Below are 25,883 nucleotides of genomic sequence, written 5' to 3'. Positions count from 1 at the left end.
GTAATGATCTGAGGTGACCAGGCTACTATTACACAAATGGGCTCCAATCCCCCACTGAGGCTCTGTCCTCAAGCTGGAGCAGGCCAGAGTTCTCCTCTTAGGACAGGGGCGGGGTGGTAAGAAGAACACCACAGCTACCATGTTGAAAACTGTCCGCCGCGCTTATGGTGTTGTGCTCCCTAGTACTTTTTAGGGCAAGAGCATTACTTGGTATTTAGAAGTAAGCAAAAACTTACCTAATGAAGCTAACTGGGCCTAGTCATTTTTTGGAGGTCATTAATTAATAACGTCAACAATTTTTTCAACAGCTATTATTTAGGTCTTCTATTTAACCCCTATTTCATTGAGATTTCCAAATTTATCCAAACAGTATATAGATACAGTGTATTTCCCTGTAATAATTTATCTTCTCCCCAGCTATTTTATATCCTTTTTGGTCTTATCTCTTATTTTATGCTTTCCGGTTTTTATGCTTCCTCGGGAACTCCTTTGACTTGTCTTTCCCCGTATGCACCGCATTTACTCTCCAAACTCACCCTTCATTTGAAAGCGAGTCAGCTTGGTTTAACTTGTACCATCAGTCACATTTCCTGTTCAACACCTCAAATTATATTGTGCTATTTTTCAATGGCAAAAATCACCAAGTTGCTGTCGATTCCCTTCTAAATAAGATGAGGATTTTTTAATATGCTTTTTCTTTCACCCACCGCTTCCAATTCTTGGTCTCAACCAGAGCTTTTACATTACACATCTTCACGTTTCATAATGTTTTGGACATTTGCTTTGCTTTATAACCATATGATTCCTTGGACTTGACAGTTTTTAACTGTTATTTAACAACATTCTCGTAACATTACACATTCTTTTTTACCTTTGCGCATATATATAATATATATATATTATATATATAATTTTGCTCAGCTGGGGCAGGTCTAGGATACATGTAGGTCATGAGTGCGTTTCTGGAGAAGGCACTACTCCTTACTTTATAGTCCAGGATCCAGTGCCCCACCACGTGTCTGTATCCACGGCCTGCATTATCGATTATATTGTTAGGAACTGTAATCACTGAATGTCTAGAAAAAGAAAGTGATCATGGCAGAACCACAGCTATGATCCCTTCAGAAATCAGTTTCTTCAAAGAGTGCTGTGGCTGTATACATTCTGGTTGGCAAGGATTCAAGTTCTTTGGTATCAATTCCTAGTGGAAAGGGATAGAAATCTACCTTCTTCCTACTACTCCTTGAAAGCTCAGCCCTTCGTACTATGACGACACTCAATAAATTAATTACACTTCAGTTGTTCAACTCCATTTCAGACTAAGAATTCCTTGGAGCAAAGACCAATTATTCATTTTTTTTAGACCAAACTATTATAATGCTTGGTACCAAGCACCTCAGTACCTTAATAGGTGCTCAAAAAGGCCTAAGCTCAATTTTTAAGACTATACAATTTCAGTTGCAATACAAGTTAAATCCACCTCTCTAAATTGGAATCCCAACCACAGCCTTTTCCCCTAGGAAATGTGTTCTGAGTTAGTAATGGAATCTCTCCCAAGAGAAACATCCCCAAGTTTGCTTTTGCATTTCATTTCAGTGTTCATGGACATCCTATAATCAAATTCTACCCCCACTCCTCCCCCCCCCCAAAAAAACACTGTGGCTGGAAACTGAGTTCCCTTCTCACAAAACAGTAAAGTCGGCCCAAAAGAAGAGGTCAGGCTGTGGCAATGTGTTCTAATACTTAGACTTAATGTCCCAATTTTTAAAATACGGTCAGTACGTATCTCCTTTGCTAATCAATTTTGTTTTGTTGCAAATAAAGCACCTAGGGCAACGTGGACATAAAAATTTATTTTTAATCACAACTTGTGTCGTGCAACAGGCATGGAATCTCCCACCACCATTTCACAAGAGTGAAGTAATGCAGTTGTCACTTGCCACTTGCAAAAGGAAAAGTAAAGGCAGTATTTATAAGTCAAATACTTTCAATATGGGAACTATTTGTATTTAAAAGAAAAATTTGAATTCTTTTAAAATGACTCTTATAATTCTTTTACAATTTATTCAAATTAACATTTTACATTCAATGTCCCAGGTGTATAGTAGTGGGACTTTCTTTTCACAAAGGTGTATACACAGGTTCATGGGACGCACATGACCAGTATTCACTTTATTTTCTTCTCCGTTAATGGACTCTTTGTAAACGCACCCACCAGAGTATGCTTGACATACAGCAATCAAGGAAGTTTCTTTTCATTAATAATGGCCATAACTTTATAACTGAAAACTAATTATAAACTTCGCAGTCTCAAACCACATGAACTGATGAACCAATATAACGAAAAACGAGCTTCAGTTTCCTCCAGCTATTTTACGCGAGACGCAGTATAGCCATATCCCATGAAATACTGATTACCACTAGGGGGTTGTTACCCAACTGAATCGAATAAAAGGACTGCAACATAGCTAAAAGCTTTATATAGACGTATTTCTGTTCTCACTTGCTAGAATGTAGGCAGTTTGAGAAATCAGCTTGTCTCTTGTGCTTTTTCTACTTTAGGTTATATATTTTATAGATGACACATACAATCAACTCTACTGGTTTAAGAGTTCTAAGTCTGACTTTTACTATAGACCTTTTCTTCCTCCCCATGTAAGATGGGAAGACCCAGCCTTTGGTATCAATAACTTATTTCCATGACAATATTTAAAGGGTGTCATTAGTGTTCACTGTCAGTTGTGTAGTCTTTTGGTAAGGGGGTGGCTAGAGCCTCTTTGCTCTCAGTTAGTGCCCTGGGCTGATGGATAAACACACTAAACTTAACACCCTGGTTGTTGGCAGCTCTGACAAAACCACTATTGGCAGTCATTGTGATGGCTTTTAGCGTGTCTCCTGTCCCAAAAATTGTTAGTGAGCGGCTATTGATTTTGGAACTGGCCACTAGTCTCAAGGCACGCTCAGAAGGCTGGTCTGGCACCACATTAATTTGCTTAATCAGCATAGTGGCCCTCTCTCTCTCCCCAGGTCCTCCTAAGGTATCTAGAATAGACTGGAAGTCCTTGACAGCAGATTCACAAGCGAACAATTCCTTGTCCTTCATAAACGCCTCCAGCTGTGGTAAAACCTGCTCTTTCCTCTCTTGCTCTGCTTGTTCCGTAAGCACTTTCTCTTTGAAGATAAAGTGGCAGCCTCCATAGCTGAGAGCAGATACATAGGTGATTAAAGTAGTAATGTCCAGATTTACTCTTTTGCACACATCGACCTTAATTTCCGTTGGAAACGCAACACTCGCTAGAATATTGTCTCGGTCCACTCTGGTCACCTGCAAAAGTTCAGGGCCCTCGTCATCCGACTCACTCTCACTCGGTTGGAGCTCTTCGGGGTGATCTAACAGAGAGTTAACTGCTACTATGTCTCCTCTCACAGAAATGCCCATTTCTCGGAGCTTCTCTGCCATGGGGCTGGAGACACTGTTGTAAAATGCAAAGATGATGTGAGGGTTGCTGTACTGCACTGGCTGCTGGTGACTGGCCTGGAGGAAGTCTTCAGCCTGCTCGATGATACTTTTGTCACCATACTGGCCCCTGCCCAGCCAAATGTTATGGAGAGCTTCAGCCTTTCGGCCAATGGCTTTCACCCACGTATGGCCACCATTTGCAACTACATCCACCACAAGGGTCTGCTTTTCTCCCAAGGTATCTGTGTAACCAAAGACATGAAGAACACTGACAACTTCTTCCAAGTTTTCTGCGGATTCCACAATGGCTCTTAGGTGTGTTAGATTGGTGCTCTGTAAATGGGATTCCTTAATAGCTACTTTCCCGGCTTCCACTTTCTGTAAGAATTTTAATTCTGCCTTCAATTTGCTGCACAGCTTTGCACCACCTTCTATGCCACCTTTTCTTGATCTAGAAAGTGATTCTGCTCTCTTGATCAGTTCCTTGGCTATGGCGATTCGTTCACAGAGCATGGAGTGTGCAGACATGCTGACAGCATTATTCCTTTCCTATGAAAAGAAAAGAAACAAGGCAAATCGAAACAGTCCTCAAAAATTATGGAAATCAATTTTTCACTGAGGATTATAAAACTTCGATCTAGCAACAAAGCTTATGGAGGCAGAATTTATGAACCCAGACTTCTGCATGGCTGATTTCGGAGGGACTCCCTCCTGTGACCACTAAGGAAAGGATGCTACCTATATTTCTGAATTCGTTCTTTTGGTATGTTGGATTCTGACACACTTTTCAGACCTTCATTTCTTCAGTTCGAAGGTCATGTTCAACATGTCCCAGGTCGGGATAAAATGCAGGTGTTCGGCAATCTACGATGTAAGGAATTCCCTTATCAGCAGCTTTACTGTTTGGCTGTAGAACAATTTCAATAAAAGGCTCGGAAAGGGAAGAGAACGGGATTAAATTAAACATATCCACACGGACTAGCTGGTTAGCAAACTGTCCAAACCAAAAGTGTCTCCTAAAATGACCACTCTAATTCTTTCTAACCATTTCCTCCTTCGTGAGTGGGTCTCCTTTACCCGACTGCCTCGTGCTATCCCACGGGCACACGGTACACCCGCCAAGGAATCAAGACTGCCTCGTTCCTGCATTTGACGTCAATCCCCTATATTTTATAAGATCGAAGAGGCGCACCAACTGGGTTCCCGCTCGCAGGAGAAGAAAAAGCGCGAAGATAAACTAGACGCCGCGAGTGCAGCCCGCAGCGACCCGGAGGTCGGCGGGGCCTTCCGGGCGGGCATCGGGCCCTGCAGCCGTACCGGGTCCGCCCGCACAGCTGGGCCCGGCCACGCACACTCGGGCTCCATACGCCCCCGAGACGAGCGCTGGGCGTGGAGGCCAGGACGGAGGGCGCGCGGCCGCCCGGAGCCGGCTCCCTCCCGGCCAGGCCCGCCGGCCCAGCCCCCTCCCGGCCTCGGAAGTGGCGCCCCGCTCCCTCCCTCCCTCCGCCTCCCGGGCTCCTCACCGGCAGCGCCAGGACCGCGAACGCGAGCAGGCAGACACGTGCGCGTGCGAGGCCGGGACCCGCCGGGAAACCTCGCCGGGCAGACCCCACCCCACTCTAGCCGCCGCGGCTGCTCAGCCAGCGCGAGCGCCGCCGCCTCCGGAGCCTCCTGCGTCACGTGGTCCCGCGCCGGGTGACGCCGAGTCCGCGAGTCCCAGGCGGCGGCGTGGCCTCCCGAGCGTGGCTGACGCTAGCGCGGCCGCCATGTTTGTTGAGGGCACCCGGCTTCTCCTACTCTCGCAGCAGGAAGAGCAGGCGAATTCGTAGCCGCCTCGCCCCGGGGAAGCAGAGGTGGAGCTCTCGGGGCCGGGCATTACTCCCAGTAGGGCGCAGGCCACTCGGTCTGGCAGGCTGACCCCGCGCCCTAAACCTTAGGCTCAGTTTGGACTTTTCCTGGGGCGGAAGTCGTGCATTTTGGTGGAGAATATCTGCCGGCGGCGCCCAACTACCTTATTTCTGCGATCAAGCTCAAACCCCTACCGAGTGGCAGGTAGTGGTTGGCTTGGAAAAACTTTCGGCTCATTTTAAAAGAAGAGGAAACAGGCTGAAAGTTTGTCAGAGGTTTCACAGGCGTTAAGGGCTAGAGCTGGGGCTCCTGATTCCAAGCCAAAGCACTTTCTACTGCGCAACTCTGGCTCTCCATAGAAAGTGGACCAGAGATGGCTTTCGGGAGGGCAAATGATCGAATGGCTTCTGAGGGAGAAACTTGTATTCGCCTAGTAAGTGTCCAAAGTCAACCAAGAGGTTAGGACTTTTGATAAGGTAAAGCTAATTTTTAAAAAAAATCTTAAAAGGACTCCAAATTAACATTAATCCTATCTATCTCTGTTCCCAAATCTTGACAGCCTTAGGAAAGGAAAAGGAATAAACCCACAGAAGTAACAAGAACAAGAAACGACTGCACATGAGATGTCAACACATTTTTGGAAGACGAGTAATAGTAACACTTATTCCATGCTTATTATATGGCAGGCGTTATTCTAAGTGCTTTTCACGTACTAACTTAATTAATCCTCGTCACAAATATTTTAAAGCTAAGTCCACCACAAAGAGGTTATTTAACCCAGGCAGCCTCTCTGTAAATGGAGGAGTTTGCACAGTGGAGAAAAGTGTCTGCAGCAATGACTCACAAAGCAGAACCCCAGCAAGGCTTTGGAACTGCAGGTGCCTAGAACGCAGAAGGGAGGGGAGCAGTGAGGCAGGACTGAAAATGGGCTCTGCTTACAAGTCTGTAAGAAAAAACATCCAAGTCCTCTGTCAGGTCCAATGCAGTTGGGCAGTGAGCCACCCCTCCCCTGGCCAAAAACTAGAGTTCACTATGCTGAAGGGAGAGTCAGAGGGGCTCCAGACACATTATGAAGACTGAGTTTTCTGTGGAATGTGAAATACTTTTAGTTCCTTCCCTGCCCCTCCCAGAATACTGACATTCTTTTCCCCGAGCCCTATTTTTCTCTGGGGAAACTGAGCAAATGAAAGACCACAGAGAAATGGTTTACAGCAACATCCCCCAGTAAGGAGGTTTGGGACTCACAAACACAGCACTTCCAAACCTTCTTCTGTTTGGATTTTGAGTAAACCAGAAAGCAGAACAAAATGGTTTCCAACAGCATTATGTAACTAGCATCCTCAGATAAAAGGTATTTCATTTATGAAACATGAGGACTTTAGGACTTTTTTAAGGGGAGGTGATAGAGTAAAACAAAGAGTTTTTCAAAATTAAAAATGATAACCCCAATTTTAAAATATCAATCAGAGTAAGAAAGGGTGGGTAAAACTGTATTAAAATGTACAATAAAGACAAAAAATACAGCAAAAACAAAAAGGAAATTTCTCAAACACTAGGAAATTTACCGAAACGGAAAGATCTTAGTTTCTACAGTGAAAGGGCCTACTGAATACTCAGCACAATGTTAAGAAACCCCCAGAAAAGGACATGTCACTGTGAAATTTCAGAATGTTGCAAATAAAAGAAAAGGTCCTGAGAACTGCAGAGGGGAAAAAAAGTTCTAAAGAAAGGATTTGGCACACATACACAAGAGCATTACGTTTCTCACCAGCAACACTGGAATCTCGGAGTGATACCTGCAAAATGTGGAGATCGTTTCTGACCTACAGTTCTTAAACCCAGCTGACTGAGACAGAATATAGTTTCAAACCTGCAACTAGCTTGGAGCAGAGTAGAAAGAGGACTCTAAGCGAGAAACTTCTAGAGGTGTTTGGAAGGGAGGAAGGGCATTGGAGGATTAGGGAGAGAACCATTAAGATCAGGTGACATGATATACTGAGGAACACTATGCAAAAGGTTTTACAATCCTGCTGGGGGAATCCAGGAAGAACTGGTGACAACTACACAGAATACAAAAAAGTGAAGCAATTATCACCTCCAGGAAAATTATTTAGGAAATGTACTAACAGTATACTTACAAAGCCATAATAAACACTTTTAAACTGAACATTGTGATCTAATTAAACTGAGGCAGAAAGCGGAGATGCTATTAAGTGTTCTAAATTCTCATCTTGCAGAATATAAAGTGTATATAGTGGCTAGCCCTCAGGGATCCAGAGGTAAGTCTACTATTTAAAATATGGAGGAGTCGGGGCACCCGGGTGGCTCAGTCAGTTAAGCGTCTGCCTTCGGCTCAGATCACGATCCCAGGGTTCTGGGATTGAGCCCCGCATCGGGCTCCCTGCTCAGCAGAGAGCCTGCTTCTCCCTCTGCCTCTGCCTGCGGCTCCCCCTGCTTGTGCTCTCTCTGACAAATAATAAATATTTTTAAAAAATAATAAAAATAAATAAAATATGGAGGAATACCTAAAAAAATTAAAAGTAATGCAACTCGGAGGCATGGCCTCAAATGAAGTGTTAAAATTATCTAACTTTTTAAAATACGCTCATGCTTTGGAAGCTATCACTCGCTTGGATATCTGATAAAGCGGTGAGATTTAAGGACTGAGTCGGCAGTTTTGGTTCAACGAACATCACTGAACAGATGAAAACCCCTTTGATCCACCTTATCCTCCAGTTAGAGACCAGTGAACGGGCACTCGATAATTATAAAAATCAGTATTACTCCTTTTCCCTATTCCCCTTTTCCAGCTCCTTCCTGTCCCCACAGGTGAATTTTAAACATTTTCCATGTTTCATAACTAATAATTATTTTGCAAACTTAAATTCGTGGTTCATTGAGGAACTAGAAAAGAGAAAGGACAGAACAAGTAGAGGCAAACTTTTTAAGAGCGGGAAGATAAAAAATGAACCAAGATCGGAGAGGGGCTATGACCATTAGGAGCACTGTGATAAAACTGAAGGTTGAAAGCAGCTCAACTCCACAAGCTAGAATGACTGAAGAGTTTTGAGACATTCAGGGATGCAGTGGGTTGCAAGACCAAAGAACTGAGTTCCCCAAGAACTGGGACAGAAAGGAATGGCTTAATTTTAAGGTCAATGAAAAGAATCAACTGAGAACAAAGGTTCAATTGAATAAGGCTTTGCATTTCATGGGGCAAGAGCCACACAACAGAATATGGACACAGATCTGCTTCCGTAAATTCTTCCTCCTTTTAATCTGTGGACTTACTCGGTCAGCCCTCAGTAGGAATCTACACACTTTTCCCCTTAATATGCCTGCCTTTACCTTTCTGTTCTTTGACTTACAGAATTTTGGTATTCCTCTGGGTTTTGAATATTGGACATTAGAGAGGGCTTAAACAAATCCAAAGGCAGCTAAACCTTACAGAGTACTTGACCATGAACCCTGCAGACCTTTCATTTTCATCATCAAATTTTGTCCTTAGAAAACCCTCTAAGGCAACAAGTGGGAGAGTGAAGACCTGACCCGAAAACCACTCCTTCCCACTACTGTGTTCTCTTTCTAGTGTGCCAGAGTCTCAATTAGACCAAGAGCCCATAGGAGAGATGATCAGATACGGCCTTCAATGCAAACATCTTGACGTGAGAGGTCAAGTTGCCGTCTCTCATCTCCCATAATAAAGCTGCTGCCTACACTAAGATACAGAGCTGTCATGACGGTGAGGAGCAGAACTGCAAACCCGCGAAGGTAAGACTCTTTTCTCCTACACTCAGCTAAATCTTAAAACCTTTTGAGCCACATTCGAATCATGGAACTGCTTACTACATGTTTATTGGTAAGAAATGATGATATTCATACACTCTGTTCCGTGGGCCAGACTAATGATGATTTCTCTTATCCTAAATGCCTTAAAAACGAACAAATTCAGCAGTATGTATAATGAAAACAGAGTTCACATTATTTGCCTACTTGTATGAGCCTTAATTGGCAGCAAAGGTTCTGATTACATGAGATTACATGAATGAGGGAGACCCTTAAGCCATAGCTCAAAGTATTATGATTTTATTTCCAGCACTTATGTCCATCCTCGAGTTTAAGAAGTCTAGTAGAATCTAGGGGCGCCTGGGTGGCTCAGTCGTTAAGCGTCTGCCTTCGGCTCAGGGCGTGATCCCAGCGTTCTGGGATCGAGCCCCACATCAGGCTCCTCCGCTGGGAGCCTGCTTCTCCCTCTCCCACTCCCCCTGCTGTGTTCCCTCTCTCGCTGGCTGTCTCTCTCTCTGTCAAAGAAATAAATAAAATCTTCAAAAAAAAAAAAAAAGCTTTAAAAAAAAAAAAGAAGTCTAGTAGAATCTAAGGGACTGCTTTTAAATACATTTACCTACTTGGGATGGAGAAACCAACAGGAGCCAGTGCACCATTTTTTATTTACTTGCATCACGGATTTCCTGTGGGAGATTCTTCGGCCTAGCACCCTTCACGGCTCCAGTGCAACCTCAGCGTCCGAGGGTTTCACTGATGCACACCTAACAGTGCCTACCAAACACCCATGTTTCCTATTGTCTCAGGAACCCAGGAAAGCCTGCAGATTCTCGCAGCTCTAAATGCAGTGGTGTTTGCCAAAATCAGCATTTTGCTTTACTGACACACAGACAACGTCTGACAAGTGTAACAAGATTTGACTGAACCAAAATTGCATGAAGACTAAAAGCGTGATTTCACCATTCTGCTCTGCAATGTAGTTTGCAGAAGTCAACTGTGATAAAAAGCAGGGAATAACTATTTTAAAATTTTACTAACTCCTAAAAAGCTGGAAGTTGGATTTAACAGTTTATTATGATTTATAAGTGTCATTTTAAAAACATCAGTCCATTAAACCATGTAGAAATAAGTATGCAAAAAGTCTGCAAAACAAAACATACTTTAAACATGTTTAAGTAGAGGGATTATCTGAAATTCCGGATTTTTCAGTCACTTGGTTATTATGCTATGGCTGCCAAGTAATCCTTAACTTCAGTCGGAGTGAGCCTCCTGAATCCGGCTTCATTGCAGATTCCAACCTCTATGTTGTCTTCTGTCATTTGCCCTTCAAAGCTTTCCTATTGAAGAGAGAGGGCAAAAGGTCAATTTTGCAAGCACTTAATTATAAACTCATTATAAATCCCACTGTTAGAAATTGTGCTAACCTTTAGGGTTAATATGGCTGTATGAATGGCATCTTCAAGTTCCAGGTCTTCATTATATCTAAAGAATTTTTTGAAAAAACAATGATTTATGGCACGACTTACATTATTTATGATTCTTTAAACCTGATAGCAGCAGCATAAGAATTTTTAAAAATCTGAAACGCTCCTAAAAATATTAAGTACAGATTAATTCTTTTAGTCCACTCATTGCAATAGCTGTCCCCAAATAAGAATTATTTGGCATGCATTCCTAACATCATGAAGTTTGTAACCCTAACAGGAGTATAAATATTTTAATATAACCAGAATATAGTGGCAATATTATAATTTTCTAAATAAAGAAATCAGACCTTTGCTAAAATTTCTTATGTTTGTTCTTACAAGTTTTAACTTCATGTGAAATGTTTGAAGACTCACTATTAATATGTAAAAGGAAAGCGCTTTAAGAAAGATCTTAAAATTATTTAAGGTTACCAATTAACCCCAGGTTTAAGATTTTTAGTAATCTTCACATGATGTGAAAAACGTACTGAGATGGTTCATCTGTTGGTTCTAGTCAATTACAAACTTCTGCCATTCAAAATGTACGACAGGGGCGCCTGGGTGGCACAGCGGTTAAAGCGTCTGCCTTCGGCTCAGGGCGTGATCCCGGCGTTATGGGATCGAGCCCCACATCAGGCTCTTCTGCTATGAGCCTGCTTCTTCCTCTCCCACTCCCCCTGCTTGTGTTCCCTCTCTCGCTGGCTGTCTCTATCTCTGTCAAATAAATAAATAAAATCTTTAAAAAAAAATAAAAAAAATAAAAAAAAAAAAAAAAAAAAAAAAACAAAATGTACGACATACTTTGGTGGACTAATGCTGAGTCCAGAATACAGCTGGAAATAAAAGCAGTTTGTTGTGCTGGGGTAGTGACAGCAGACTTTTACACAGTACTCCACTGTTCATCAGGCACATACATCATACACTCAATCTACCATCCATACCAGGTATTTGGCTTCACCATCTTTTTCTGTAATTGTCATAATGTAAACTGTTGTCACTTGACTCAAAACTTTCCTCCCAAATTTCTTACTCCAAATCCAAAGATTTTTAATTTTTTTTAGATTGTAGGAGGAGAAACCACGTAAAAAAAAAGAAACAACATTTAGGAAACAACTGTAAGAATGTAGAAAGAAAAGTTCTTAGGAAATATATAATATTACCACTTAATACACTGAAGGCTAGGAAGCCAGGGTGGAGAGAAGTTTTTGTTTATTTTCTTTGTGACCAGGCTACACAAATGGGTATTTGATTACAAAGTAATAAAACAAACATGTTTAGATTCATGATATTGATGATTTAAAAAGAGCTGAGAACCATGAAGTAAGCTTGCTAAATCTAGTTACAGTTAGCCTACCTTTTTTCGAGGAAAGTCTTCCCATTCACATAGTTTTTTCCCATTGCTGTGGCTTTCCAGGCAAAGTAAGCTCCCTAATCAGGAAGAGAAGAGGATAAACCATATTTTAAATCATTACTCTGAATATAACACCCTGCCATTTCTTTTTTAGTTCTATAAATTTGTCTCTGACTTCTAAATTCACAGAATATTTACTGGAATGCGATGGCTTATGTCACAAAACAGGCTATTTTTAGAAAAGGTAAGTAACAAGGAGGCGTTAAAGACACTCCTGGAGGTTATGGAGAGGTTCAGTATTTTGATTGTGGTGACAGCTTTCTCAGGTATTTACACCCACCAAGACTCACCAAATTGTACACTTTGAATATGTGTAATTTATGGTATACAATTTATGTGAAAAGGTTGGTTAAAGGAAATAAGTTAGCTCCAGGCAAATAAGCAAAAGTATTATTTCAGCTTACTAGGATGGAAGGGCTCGAAAAATCTATCATATATGTGCGATAAATGGTGAGCAAGTCTTTATTATTATTGAATAAATTAAAAAGGGCATTTCGTTAAAAATATTTTATAGTTCTGATATTTTAACCTAATGTTAAATGAAAGCAGCAATATATCGTATACAACACGGCCTCATCTGTTGTAAGACATACATATGTACACACACAAGAAAAATACTGAAAGAAACATACCAAACATACTTTAAAAGAAACAACTGCCTTTAGGTAAAACAGGGAAGAAAAGGGCAAAAAACGAAACCTGGATCCCAGTGATGGTGGCTTCTGCTACCCCAGTGGAAGGAAGGGAAGGGGGCTTGTCACTCAGCTTCAGCAGCTCAGAGACGGGGTACCGTTACCTCTCAAAGTACTTAAGTTTTCTCATTTAAGTAACAACCAACCAAAATATTTTTCTTTTGCTTTTTTAGATGACAAGGTTAAGAGTGTGAGCTTGACACTGAGTGAACCTGCCGTTATGTAATGATCCACAAACTTGGAAAGACCTGTTCCTAATCATGAATTCTTTTCTTCCAGTTGTCCTCACAGCAAATGAGATGGTTGCAGAACAGCAGTGGCATCTGCACACACCTTCTGACTCAGAGATCAGCTTCTGCTTTAGACGAGACAAACTCACCCACTTTGCAAAACCCTGGCTTCAAGAGTTACGTCTGTGTTTGTGCAGGAAGAGTCACACGCAAGTCAGCCCCAGGATTAAACAGATGGCAAGGAGTACAGCTCTGTCCTCTAGACTCACATCTTTCGTCACATTTGTCAAGGTGACAAAATTCCACCGACTTGAAGAGACTTGATAACAACCATTTAAACAAATCGCTCAAGCATGTGAAGTTCAGGAATAAGAGAAGGCGAACAACAGAGGGCAGAACTCACGTACCCTCTGCATCAGAAGACTGTATTACCAACATTTTACATGTGCCAAGGATTATGCACTACTCCGCTCATTCTAAAGCCCCAGTGGAAAAGAGAAAAGAACCTCCTTCTAAATTTCTAACCCTCTGTGGTTACTGTCTTTATTAGGTGTTCAAACAGTACTTTAATAAATCCCTCCAACATGTCTGACGATACTTACAGATGGATCTGACTGAAATAAATACGGTCGCCCCTCATTCCAACCACAAATTAGTAGGGAAACTCCAAATGGACGAACACCACTGAAGAAGAGAAAAATGGAATGACTTGGCATCTTCACGTTGTTAAAGGCAACCTAAGGTAAGGATTTATTACTACTCTTAGGTATTAATAAAGCATATCATCAGGTAAAATGAATTAGACTCGTAAGTTCCTTAAAAAGTATTTCATACCCTTCTGAACAAATCAGTTCAAAACGAATTCTCTTTATGGTACTAAGGAACACTAATCAAATCATTTTGGTAAATGGAGAGACACAAATATTGGGGTTAATAAGTATGGAGTAACATTCTGTGTCTTAACAAAATGACAACTTTCAAAAAATGCAGCTTCTCCACTAGCTTTACACAGCAGCGACTACCTTTACACTACTTCATCCACACGCACGCACAGATTCCAGAGAATTCAAAGAACATGGATGTGTCAAAGAGTTTCTTGCTTTCATCACGTGCTTACAATCATTTCTGGTTGGAAAGATAAATTTGGAAGCAGCAGTAATTGCCTGCCCACAAAGAAGTGTTTTAATCACTGGCAAAAGAAATTATCTAGAAGCTGCTTTTGCAATTCTATCAACGGCAAGAAACCACTCTAATTTTTTCCTTAAGAAAATACTCTAGTTCCAATTAAGATCAGAAATATCCATCATAGTGATTTTCTCTACCTATTAAATAAATACAGGAATAGTAAGTCCTCTTTTTAAATACATCCACTCTTCTAAAATTGTCTTTTTTCTAATCCGTGACACATTTCAAATAACAAAATCAACTTACCCTGACTGAGTGTATTCTTGCATCACTGAAGCTACTCTCTGTACCAGCTGAGCTGTGGGAATGGGTTCTTGGTAAACGAGATAGTATTGCTGAGCTAGTTTCCGAGCTCTGTGCACGAGCACTCTGACACACAAGGAAGAAAGAAGACTTCATTAAGATCTCGACACTCTGCTATTTAACGACTCTTCTCTTCCTACAGGCATATACCTACAGCACAAGTCTTAAGTGTATCTGTGTAATAGTAACGGTCAGCTCAAAGCTAGTCTTGCTCTGACATCTGATTCCAGTGAACTTACAAGACAACACCGGAGCAACACAGAGGAGCTGAGCCACAGGGGATGGGACAAGCATAAGACGAAAGGAAGAAAATTAGGGCCGAGGGGTACCAGTCAGCTCAGCAGTAATAGATTTAGTGTATACCATGCGAGCTTCACCTCCCTCCATGGCTTCTTCAAGACTGTGTCCCCTTTCCCGAGGGCAGTCAACCCAAAACACACAAAAGGCCACACGACAGTACACGTATGTACATAAGTACGTATGTACACACACGCACACACACACACACACAACTTAGAGCATATTCTTCTCACTCTGCTTCAATCCTTTCCACAGACTGCACTTCAAAGAGTACCCTTCAGAGATTAAGGAACAGCAAGAAACTATTCATAACTTAAAAAAAATTATTAAAAAATAGTAAGAATATTCTATAGGATAATCAAATACATTAGCAAGATAAACAGATGTACCTTGTCCTGCACTGCGGGTCGGAAGCATGCACATTACCCCTCTGTGTAAGACTCAGTTTATCCTCAGCGGTCCTGTCCTCTCCGTGTATGCCACGGAGGCATCCCTTCCACACAATGGTAACAGGATCTACTGTAGAAGCCTGACCTCATCCCAGCAACACTGCTGCTTTTTCTGATTCATTAAAGTGAAACTCTGGTTCTACCTGTGTTGTTTCCCAAAAATCAGGAATGAGGTAATAATACCCCTTTTACTTGTTAAATGACAAACATAGAAAGCTGCCAGTCTCTTTCAACTTGCTGGTACCCTGATATAACAAGGGCCCTGATGTGAAACATCAGTGGCCTTTGAGAATTCTGTCCCTCTGCTAAGAACACAAATAAATATAATGGGGCTAACTCTGAATGGTAATGCTTTCTTTTGCTGCCTGATAACTTTTTAAAAATCTAGTTTATTATAACTTGTATTGCTTTTGTTTTAAAAATGCATTAGAGAACAGCCTAGCCCGTGGATAGAAGAAGAGGGGCTGTGAGAGGAAGGGAAAGATCACTAAACGGAGGTTAAGAGAGGTCTGGATCTCCTCTTTTACAACGGAGTGGCACTGAGTTATCCTCCAAGCGACCCTTAGTGTACTCCATGCGGGCCAGCTCAAAATTCAGCTGCCAATGATGCTGCTGTTGTGAAACAAAGTCCAAAAATAAAGGGTTGGGAGAGTAAAGGAAAACCATCTCTTAATTTTTCTCCTCAAGGTACAAATTACAAACACTTTGCAAAATGGTGAAAAACACAACAAAGAGTATAAAAGTACCTGTAATCTGGGCCCATGCCACTATACACCAGGCCTATATGCTTGGTAATTGGTTCCACTTTGTGCACACTTCGCTCGTCGTACAGAATGGATTTCTGTTTCTTCTCGGTTGCTAATACCACACCATTTGCAGCTTAAAAAAAAAAAAAAAGGTGCTAAATGTTTCATCACTTAAAGACTCTGCTTCAACAGTTTTCTAATTATGGATGCAATTCACCCAAACTCCTTTATTTCCTCTTATTTATAAAACCTTTTCCATATTAAAATCACCTAAGAAATGGTAAACCCATTTTCCCCTCACTGGTCATCTATATTGTGCTAAGGAATCCCTACAGCTAAAGGCATTACCCAACATCTCTTAAAGTATTCCAGGACACCTAAGGGTCCATACATTTTAAAATAATGGACTTCTGCCTACTTGGCTACTGTTCTTATGAATTTAATCAATGATACAGGCTTTAAAAAAAGGGGGGGGTATCTTTAGATTAAAATTTATCATTAACTTTTTCTAAATTATAGAAAGAATAAAAACTATATAATTAGTGGAAAAACAAAAAAATATTCAGTTTTCTCAATGGGAAAGACTATTTGTGCGTTATTACAACTAAGAGATAAAGGAGCTACATTTATTTTGAAAAAAAATTGTAATCATCTTCTTAGACTTACTGGCTTATTCCTTTTCTTAAACTTCAAAATACTGTAAATCAACAGAAAGAATTGTTAAAAATTATGCTGTCCTAGCTATTTATTTGTATTAATTACTAATTAATTCCAGAAGAACTTTAGGATAACTATTAACAGGCATCTGAAATGAATGAAACATTTAATTACCTTTAATTCCCACTGAAGGGGCTCCTCCAGCTACAGCAGCCAAAGCATATTCAATCTGGACAAGTTTACCAGATGGGCTTAAAAAGAAACAAAAGTATTTGCTAAATTCACATATCCTCATATATGCATAATAGAAATATTTCTGAGAGAGGGCAGATATATAGGTCAAATCCATTAACCAAATACCAAGGAATAACTGAGCTTTCACATTATAAAGCTGTACAGAAATTGAGTTTAACAGGCAATCTGAACATATTCATAGTGAAGCACTTATTTTTCCTTTCTACCCACCCCCCCTTCTTATCTGCCTCTTAAAGCAGCAGCATCATAACTGTTGCCTTTTACCACTTCCCAACCTTGTGACTTCAGGCAAGTTACTTAACCCCACTGTGTCTCAGTTTTCGCATCCATAAAGGGAGATAATAGTACTATGCCCATTTCAAAAGATTGTTGTGAAGATTAAATAAAGTGATGCTTTTTGTTCCTGGCAAAAAAATTCGCAGTAAGTGAATACCAAATAGTACTGTTACTAAGAACATATATGTGTCTGTTAAATACCAAACAACAGGATGTATTTCGTATGGGTGGAGTTACACATTTTAGAAGGTAGACATGGCCTAAGATGTAAGACCTAGTTATCACCCATGACAAAATATTTTCTATATAAGGTTATTTATAGAAGCTATGAGCTAGTGATACTTAACATATCTGATTCCATGGGTTCTGTAGCCAAATACTAGCCCTGAACTGGCTTTTAAGATCATAACTTTGTTTCAATCCAGTTGTTGAGTTAAAACATCACAAACTCGCAGACTAACCTAATTTTACAGATAAAGAAAAAGGTTTTGAGTAAAAGTAATTTGTCTAGAATGACACAGCTTGGTCCGTATCTCCAGTCTACTAGTGAAAATATAACTTTCAGTTTCAGAAGGTCATTTGTTTCATCTTCATAAAACTGTGGATACTCTGTCATTCAATCCTCAAATTCGCTCCAGACACAGAGACCACTCTTAGAATTCACACCCCCTTTGACAAGCTAACATCTCTATCTGGAATGCATTTCACCCTCCTCTGGTGAACTCTCTCCTGGTCATCCTTCAATCTTTAGTAGAAATGTCATGTTCTTAGAGAAGCTATCCTGACCATTCAGACTAGGTTGAATCTCATACACCATGCCTATGATGTCCCATATTTCCTCTCTGGCTAAGAGTCATCATGCTTAAATTACTCTTACGGTGTTTGTCTTCCTCAACAAAGTGTGAGAAAGCTCTGTTCAGTCAGTATTCTAACATATAACCTAGCACCAGGAGTCATAATCATTTGGCTGACAGAGACACAAATAGACCTATGTATGGAATAAGTCTAGGTGTGGCAGTTTAAAGACAAAATTAGTTAACTTGAATGAAATAACATCAATCAGTATTTAAAATTTTTAAATTAGGCTGCACATGTTTTATTAGTCACTATTTCAATAATATCATGACTCACTGGGTCCATCCAGCTTTCAATTATTGTTCAATAACTAGCTCAAATACTCCTGGGGAACATTTTAAAGGCTCAGGTAAACCTAAATATACCTTCTCTCTGTTCCCACAATCACCTGCATACACATCTACCATTGCATCTTCCCATATGATAGCTCCCTAGTCTGTGAGCTCATTGAGCGATCAACCATCTTTGTAGTCAGTCATGCCACTAGCCCATTCCAAAGTACCAGCATCTCTACCTGGGATAACTGATACAGCTAGTTTTCCTCTTTTCCACCCTACTTCAATGCCCCTAGCCAGAGTTACCATTGCACCATGTCACCTCTCACTTAAATCCTATAAAACTTCCTGGTTCACAAACTTCTTATCCTAGCCTCCAGGGCTCTCTGCAACAGTGGCCCTACCCACACTAACTTATTGCTCACTATACTCAAGCACAATGGCCTTATTATCAATTCCTGTAGTTGAAGCTCTTTCCACATATCCTCTTTCCTCTGTCCACCAGTCTCTCTACCCCTAAATCTTCACCTTCTGGTCTCAAAATTCACCCCCAAGCACTGGCTTTTCCTGACTATCCAATATACAGTTATGTTTCTTTTTTTCTTTTTTAACTCTCTTTTAATAAAAATTCCTGAGTAAGAGAAAAACTTTTTCCAGAATGCATTAGTAGACACCAATTTGTTTACTCATCGTCACTATCCTCAACTGAATGTAATCCACAAGAACACTTTTTCATCCTACAACATAGCCTCATAACTTCCACCATTAATAGTTTAGTTCTGATTACAACAGGCTAGAAAGAAAATTTTTAAATTCAAAACAGAGTTGTACCACTATGTTAAAAAACAAGAGTTTATTTTAATAAATTCTTAAAGATGGATTCAGTCCCTATGGATAAGCTCCACTTATCTTAAAGAAAGGATTACACTTTCTTAAAGAACCAAGTTTGCTTAAAAACAGTGATTATTTAGCAAATATTGTTCTCTATCATTGTATATTGTTACAGACAATGGTTAAAAAAAAATCTTCATTTATTACTAAAGACTGCCAAGTGTAAGGAAAGTATTTTAGTATTTTTAAGAAGACACCATACAGTAACAGAAAGTGTATTAATTTTGTCATCAGAAAGAACCCAGTTTGAATGTGAACTCAGCTACTCATCTATGACTTTGAACAAGTTTTAATTTGTTCGACCTGCGGTTAGCTCATCTGTAAGATGTTGAAGTAGCATTTATCCCACATGGTAGTAGAAGAAAGACATGGGAGTAGGTTAAGTTGCACCCACACAGAAAGTACTCAACAAGTTGGATCCCGCTTGCCTGGAGCTGTCAAATAGAACTGCTAAACGGGAGATTACTGATCCGTAAGAAAATAGTTAGACTAAAACATTACCGGGTCGATTTATTAAACCCTTCGCTGATGGTTACATTTGGAACGGTAGTTTATCTCAACTGTACTTTAAAAAATATACTATTATTAGTCCCTTGTTCTACCATAGAAAAGCCTACAATCTTTTGTAAAGTAAACATACCCCCCCCCTCGCAAATGGCCAAAACGGAAATGCAGCCTAGTAGTGTGGAGCCCACAAACACTAGCTGACAGAAAGATTAGCGCTTTCATTTTTAGTCCTTAAACTTCTAACACGGGCATGGAAGAAACCGAAAGCGGGAAGAGATTTCGAAGTACCAAATGGAGACTAAGACTCAGATCAAACTGTAACGAGTGGGTTTTCCAAAGAGCAAAAAGGGACCATAAAGATTTGACCAAGATTCCAAGGTCCAGAAGCTCCCCAATCAGGCCTACTTGGGTCAGGAAGGAAATCCTGAGTTCCGAACGGGACACCCGGAGGCAGCTAATCCAAAACTGCCTTATTCTCCAGTCTCCAAAGGGAAAGTAAATCCCTGGTTAAGGCTTACCCTCCCGCAGCTTCAAGGTCGCCCTGGATCCCCAAACCCTCGTTCCCGCGGCTTCCCGGCACCGCTGCTCCAAGGCCGCGGGCGGGCCAAGAAAATGACTTTGCAAAGTCGCACTTCCATCCTTATTTCCTATTGGGTCCCCCGGAAGCATCAAGCCAGAGACTAGGACTGAAAAAAACCTGGCTGGGGGAACTCCTACAACCTCGGCTCCGCGGAGGACTTTGGGAGCCCCTTCCATACCTGAATGTAGTCAGCGAAAAGCTGTAACCGCGCTCCGCCATCTTTACCTGGAGTGCCAAAGCACATCCGCACACATGCGCACTGGAACCGGTTTCTTTTCATTTCCCCTCCCCGTTCCTTCCTCTCTCTCTCTCTGATTGGAGGAGAGTCAGAGCCGCTCCAGGGACATGCTGGGCGCTGTAGTTCCAGCATCCAGGTTTGCCTGACTCTGCGTCTGTGCGCATGCTCGAGGTGGGGGCGGGACGCAGCAGCCAGGTGGGAGTGGCCTCCGGGCGGGGAAGATGGCGTCGGCCATGCTGGTGCTTGTCGTTTCACCGTGGCCGGCAGCCCGGGGACTCCTCCGGAGCTGTTGGGAACTACTACAGCGGAAACTTCAGCAGAGCGGGCCAGGTTTTCCCAGTCCTCTGTGGGGTACGTAAGGAAGGCCTCCGTGGAGGAGAGATTGGCTGAGGGGGACCCCAGGCAGCTTGGGGGACACAGCTTATATTTCGTTCTCCTCCCGCGTTTTTATCCTCCGTGGCGGGAAGAGACGTTGTCCGGGATAATTCCTTGCTTAGAAACGAAAATAAACAGTTGGTTTTGCCTCCCCCAGCCCCGAAAAAACAGAAAAAGTCCTCTGATTGTCCCATTCATACACAGAATGTAAGCGAAGCTTATTAGCTTAGATCAGGGTTGCCACTATTTAAATCTTGTTTCCGTATTAGTCTTCTCATCCCCTGAAGCAATTTGTCGTTTGTGGTGTTTGAGCTCTGCAGGTGAATCCTGCTGATTCCTGTGTTTTCCCCCCGGAAGCTTATTTTAGCTGGAAGTATCTTGGATGTTAAAATTGTCATTACTTTGTCATTTACATTCTACGCTTGTTTGTAAGGTTTCCCGGACGTAATTCCCGGGGAGTCTGAACGGAGAGCCCACTATAAGCCAAATACTACATGTGCTTCCTGGGAAATCTCCACACCATCCCGTTAGGTATCACCACTTTTCAGCTGCAGAGGTAGGCTCCTGAAGGTCCCAAGGTCACACAGGCCGGCCGGAGCCTGGGCTGTTAACCACTGAGCTATGCTTCGCAATACTTGCAGATATATTGAAAAGGAATACCAGTTGCTAAATGTTAGGCAGCTTTGTATATTTTCAAGAGTTCCTAAAACCAAAAGCCGTATTCTAGGTCTGAGGAATTGCAGGGAAAGGATAAAGAAGTTCTTTGATTTTATAAGCAAAATTTAGAAAAAGCTGAAATGTTGATAGTCATATAAGTAAATATTATGCAGAGTGGTGAGCTAGTTACTTTCTTTAGAGAGCAGACAGTAATCGAATATTATGAAGAACTGAGTGACTTAAAGGGCCTACTAGGCTATATGACAAAGGAACTAACTCAGTTGGAATATAATAAAAAGGGGCCAAGAGGCAGTTATCTCAGTGCAGGTTAGAAATATATTTTGGGAATCTCAAGCTTACATTTACTTTTAAAATAAATAGGTACTGCCTACCAAGTAGAACGTGGACAGTTGGAGTGATTTATTCATGTTTACCACTAAACCCTTGAGTTCTGTGTTTCAGAAGGTGAGAAACTCTTGGTAGAATCTTACTGATTCATTTCAGCAGGTGCCTGTAAGAAAAAAATTCTATTTGTGTTGTTTAATATTGCTTTATGTATGAGTTTTAGTGCATTTTAATAGCTAAGGCTTCTGTTTAATTTCTATTGAGTGTAATATTCTAAATTTTTTTTAAGATTTTATTTATTTATTGGACAGAGAGAGACACAGCGAGAGAGGGAACACCAGCAGGGGGAGTGGGAGTGGGAGAAGCAGGCTTCCCGCTGAGCAGGGAGCCCCATGTGGGGCTCTATCCCAGGACCCTGGGATCATGACCTGAGCCGAAGGCAGACTCTTAACGACTGGGCCACCCAGGCGCCCCATAATATTCTAAATTTTATATGTCTATTGACATATCACTGTTGATTGTTAAGGAGAATGATACGTCAAGAGTCATTTAGGAACTAGAAATCCATTCTGCATTTCCATGTTTTGTTTTTGTAGGACCAGCATTAGCAGTCCAAGGTCCAGCTGTATTTACAGAACTAGGAAATGATACCAATGGAAGCAAGGAGATTTCCGGCCTTTCAGATAGTATCTTTTGGATGGCAGCTCCTAAGAGCAGACGCAGCATTGAAGTTAACCGCTGTAGGAGAAGAAACCCGCAGAAGCTTATTAAAGTTAAGGTAATATGTTGATTTTTGTGGGTGTGCTTTCTCTCACATCTACCACTGTATCTCCTCTTAGTACTTACAGAGCCTATGGGTAAGTCATTCCTAGAGATTATACATGTACTTTCCTCTGGCCTAAATAAAATACAGCATTCACATTGTGTCTGTTTATATGTCTCCTGTCCTATAGCCTACATATTAGGACCACAGTCAAGGAGAGAGTTTGGAGTCTGGACGGAGGACTAGGTTGTGACTAACCTATGTGACTTCTGTTAGGAGCTCGTCATTTGGAATCACATGTGGGTAAACATCTTAATCATAGCAGAGTCTAAAATTAAAGTCAGAAGCAGTAGGTATATTGGATCTCAAGTTTTACTAACCCTTGCATATTTATTCTATCCTTCACTGTGACAAATAAAATACTGTGAAAGAAAATCCTTAGGTAGGTAATAAAAATAACATCTATTAAGTGCCCCTGATGTGTCTAAGTGCTTAATGTGAATTATCTCACCAAATCCTCACAATAGCCCTCCAGAGTAAATGTAGCTTTGCTCATTCTTAGGATTGAAGAAACTAAGGCAAAAAGAATTTTCCTGTAGTCACAATTATTAAGTGGCAGAGCCAGGAGGTGAGCCTAGGCAGTCTGATTCTCGAATTCCCATTCTTCTCTTGAAACTTTCTGGTGTGTTCCTGTCCTCAGACAATTCCAAATCTCCAATCTCCACATGCATGCCCCCCTTCTCCCCACCCCCCGTGGATATACTCTTCAGTGATCTGGTGAACAAAAATTATAGTGCGTATTACCTTTGATTTGTTCACTTATGGTTTTAACAGCCATGATCTGAGTCACAGTTTGCTCCAGGACATTCCACAGCAAGCAGCACAGTGCAGGTGAAACTCAAGAACAGAGAACTGACTTCCGTAAACTTGCAGCTTTCAGTATCAAACCACACCCTCAGAACTTAAGCCAAAAAGTATTACTGAGTCACATTTGGAACTGGACTTAATGTCTAGAACTGAAAAGTATGTCATTAAAACAATAACATATACAGTTTGGTTGAGAGAATTTGCAACTTCAGGAATGAGAAGAAGCTGTTCCGTGAATTCCCTCACTGCGTTTATTCCGAGGGAAAAGAGTAGCAGCCTCTGGATTCACTTGCTTCACTGAATTGCTTTTTGCTGCACATAGTGTATTATGCTGGTGCTCTGATCCGAAAGAGAGCGCCGACCGTGGGTGTTGTTCCCATACCTCCAGTTAGACATCCAATCTAGTGTCCATCGTAGCAAGGAAAATGAGAAGTTGGGTGAGGCAAGTCATTTGCAAGGTTCTTTACTCCCTCCAGATAATGACATTCTTTTTTGTCATTGCCTCACAGGTGTTTATATGTTAATCTTATGAAGTGCTTGGAATTTCTTTGATGCTCCTATTTATAATTTTTCTTTTCTACTTCAAACCTACCTTTAGAGCACATGGAAAAGGTTTCTTCAGAGGTTATAATTGTCTTATTAAAGTTGGGTAGATGTGTGTAAAAACTCATTCTCCAATTGTAGCATAACAAGGGAGTTTTACGTTAAGGAGTAATCAGTGTTCATGCGTAAAAAGAAAAATTACACCATATACCGACTCTTATACCATATACGATGGTACACCAGAGGCTTCATACAGGAATTTAAATTACACTGAGAAATGAGGGGAAGCCAACTGTAATGTTTGTCACCTTGTTTTCCCCAGAGGTAGGTTGAAAAATAAAAGTAAGTTCCCTTTCCCTTGGTCTCTTATTAAGATGCTGGCCGTATGGATCCCCCCATTGTGTTGAAGGACTGCTTATTAGATGTTTAGTATTTGAAGGTGGGGGACTAGAGTATCCTTTTACATAACATGACTGCAGTGTTTTAAGTAAAAATGTACAAGATTCATAGTTGGTAGACCTGAGTTCTAGTCCCACTTTTTCTATTAATTCAAAGCTGTTTGTCCTCAGTTCCCCTATTAAAGTGACATTGAGGGGTGCCTGGGTGGCTCAGTCCGTCGGGTGTCCAATTCTTGATCTCGTCTCAGGTCTTGATCTCAGGGCCATGAGTTCGAGCCCTGCGTTGGGCTCTGCAATGGGCACGGAGCCTACTTAAAAATAAATAAATAAAGTGAGGTTGAGCTAGATGGTATGTGACCTTATGCAACATGAACAGTCCAAGGAAGTTCAAGTGTAAGCGCCATTCCTGTCCGTGATTTCATGTGCATTATTAGGCCTCTTGTTACAATATGTTTCTGTTGTGTTTTTGTTTTTTTTAAAGAACAATATCGACGTTTGTCCTGAATGTGGTCACCTGAAACTGAAACACGTCCTTTGTGGCTTTTGCTATGAGAAGGTGTGCAAGGAGACTGCAGAAATCAGAAGACAGATAGGGAAGCAAGAAGGGGGCCCTTTTAAGGCTCCTTCCGTGGAGACTGTGGTGCTGTACACAGGAGAGGCACCGTCTGAACAAGATCGGGGTAAGAGAATCATTGAACGAGACAGAAAGCGACCATCCTGGTTCACCCAGAATTAAGACTAAAGGTGTTTGAAGAGGATAACTTCATAAAACATTTGTCTTGAAAGAGGAAAATTCTTTGTTTTCATGTTGGTTTTGTGCTTGTTTTTAAATCATCAGCCTAGTTTAAAACGTTCTCTTAAAGCAGCTGGTTTTGTGTGGGTAATTTGAAGACTATACCGGGAGTAAACTCTGAAAATATTTGTTTATACAGAGGCACAGTGGATTAATATGTCTGTTTCCGTTACACTCTACGGTTTTAACTAAACATAAAATTTCCAGGACAGAGAAATAAAACAAATGATTTAAAATCGTAACAAGAATTATGTGTTTTTGTCCTGATTTTGTTTGCCAGTGGTTTTTCTTACACAGAAATACCCATATATTTTCATTTAAGTAACACCTGGAAATGGGTTATTTGAATTTTGGGTATTGTTTGTTAAGATGGTGGTTGTGGCAGTAAGAAAAGGTTTGTTCTCTGCAGTTTTGTTTTGTTTTAGCAAATTAAAATTGCCTTTGGTGGAATTCACTTTATATGGGATGTATTATGTTAATTAGAAAGAGCTCTTCACATTTTACGCTAAATCAAAATGACATTCAGAATTCATTAGATGGCTCATGAGATTTGTATTTTATAGTTTGGGGAGAAATTTTTAAAAGGAGATGTGAGTAAATTCACTAGTATACAGAGCATGTACCAAGAATGTTGTCTTTTGCATTTTCCTTCCAGTATATCCTTTTAGCTTATTTTTCATTTTATCATCTTTATTCTTTGCAGCAATGGCCTTTTTAACTTAAGGTAATTCATTT

General features: G+C 41.0%; 3 protein-coding genes across 4 annotated transcripts; 1 reads left to right on the top strand and 2 right to left on the bottom strand.

The window, feature by feature from the left end:
• Positions 1-1,834: 1,834 nt before the first annotated feature.
• On the bottom strand, positions 1,835-5,126 carry CUNH7orf25 (chromosome unknown C7orf25 homolog). Of its 2 annotated transcripts, none has more exons than XM_026502777.4 (2): positions 4,984-5,126; positions 1,835-4,009 (listed from the first exon to the last, which is right to left on the bottom strand). In XM_026502777.4, exon 2 carries the CDS (start codon positions 3,986-3,988, stop codon positions 2,723-2,725), a length of 1,266 nt encoding a protein of 421 aa, XP_026358562.1. In that variant the 5' UTR covers positions 3,989-4,009; positions 4,984-5,126; the 3' UTR covers positions 1,835-2,722. The 2 variants fall into 2 exon arrangements, with proteins under 2 accessions (XP_026358562.1, XP_057160269.1); XM_057304286.1 differs by lacking the exon at positions 4,984-5,126 and adding an exon at positions 4,653-4,782.
• A 1,656-nt stretch (positions 5,127-6,782) lies between these two features.
• Positions 6,783-20,453, bottom strand: PSMA2 (proteasome 20S subunit alpha 2). The gene is made up of 8 exons (XM_026502763.4): positions 20,348-20,453; positions 16,705-16,781; positions 15,874-16,006; positions 14,322-14,444; positions 13,493-13,574; positions 11,912-11,985; positions 10,516-10,573; positions 6,783-10,428 (listed from the first exon to the last, which is right to left on the bottom strand). The coding sequence occupies exons 1-8, from the start codon at positions 20,386-20,388 to the stop codon at positions 10,312-10,314; spliced, it is 705 nt and encodes a 234-aa protein (XP_026358548.1). The 5' UTR covers positions 20,389-20,453; the 3' UTR covers positions 6,783-10,311.
• Positions 20,454-20,597: 144 nt separating this feature from the next.
• On the top strand, positions 20,598-25,390 carry MRPL32 (mitochondrial ribosomal protein L32). Its single transcript, XM_026502750.4, has 3 exons — positions 20,598-20,758; positions 22,381-22,562; positions 24,837-25,390. Exons 1-3 carry the CDS (start codon positions 20,629-20,631, stop codon positions 25,089-25,091), a joined length of 567 nt encoding a protein of 188 aa, XP_026358535.2. The 5' UTR covers positions 20,598-20,628; the 3' UTR covers positions 25,092-25,390.
• The last annotated feature ends 493 nt before the right edge of the window (positions 25,391-25,883 follow it).

The sequence above is a fragment of the Ursus arctos genome, unplaced genomic scaffold (assembly GCF_023065955.2).
Source record: "Ursus arctos isolate Adak ecotype North America unplaced genomic scaffold, UrsArc2.0 scaffold_3, whole genome shotgun sequence".
Classification (NCBI taxonomy): Eukaryota; Metazoa; Chordata; class Mammalia; order Carnivora; family Ursidae; genus Ursus; species Ursus arctos.
The sequence above is the reverse complement of the archived record's forward strand: the minus strand, read 5'-3'. Positions and strand labels throughout refer to the sequence as shown.

What these genes read in the sequence shown, in the direction of transcription:
- CUNH7orf25 (XM_026502777.4), bottom strand. Translation starts at nt 3,988, where the DNA reads ATGTCTGCACACTCCATGCTCTGTGAACGAATCGCCATAGCCAAGGAA.
- MRPL32 (XM_026502750.4), top strand. Translation starts at nt 20,629, where the DNA reads ATGGCGTCGGCCATGCTGGTGCTTGTCGTTTCACCGTGGCCGGCAGCC. An exon ending in TTTTCCCAGTCCTCTGTGGG is followed by an intron (nt 20,759 to 22,380) that starts GTACGTAAGGAA and finishes TTGTTTTTGTAG; the next exon opens with GACCAGCATTAGCAGTCCAA. An exon ending in AGAAGCTTATTAAAGTTAAG is followed by an intron (nt 22,563 to 24,836) that starts GTAATATGTTGA and finishes TTTTTTTTAAAG; the next exon opens with AACAATATCGACGTTTGTCC.
- PSMA2 (XM_026502763.4), bottom strand. Translation starts at nt 20,388, where the DNA reads ATGGCGGAGCGCGGTTACAGCTTTTCGCTGACTACATTCAG. An exon ending in TTTTCGCTGACTACATTCAG is followed by an intron (nt 16,782 to 20,347) that starts GTATGGAAGGGG and finishes TTTCTTTTTAAG; the next exon opens with CCCATCTGGTAAACTTGTCC. An exon ending in CAAGAATACACTCAGTCAGG is followed by an intron (nt 13,575 to 14,321) that starts GTAAGTTGATTT and finishes TCTCTTCTTCAG; the next exon opens with TGGTGTTCGTCCATTTGGAG.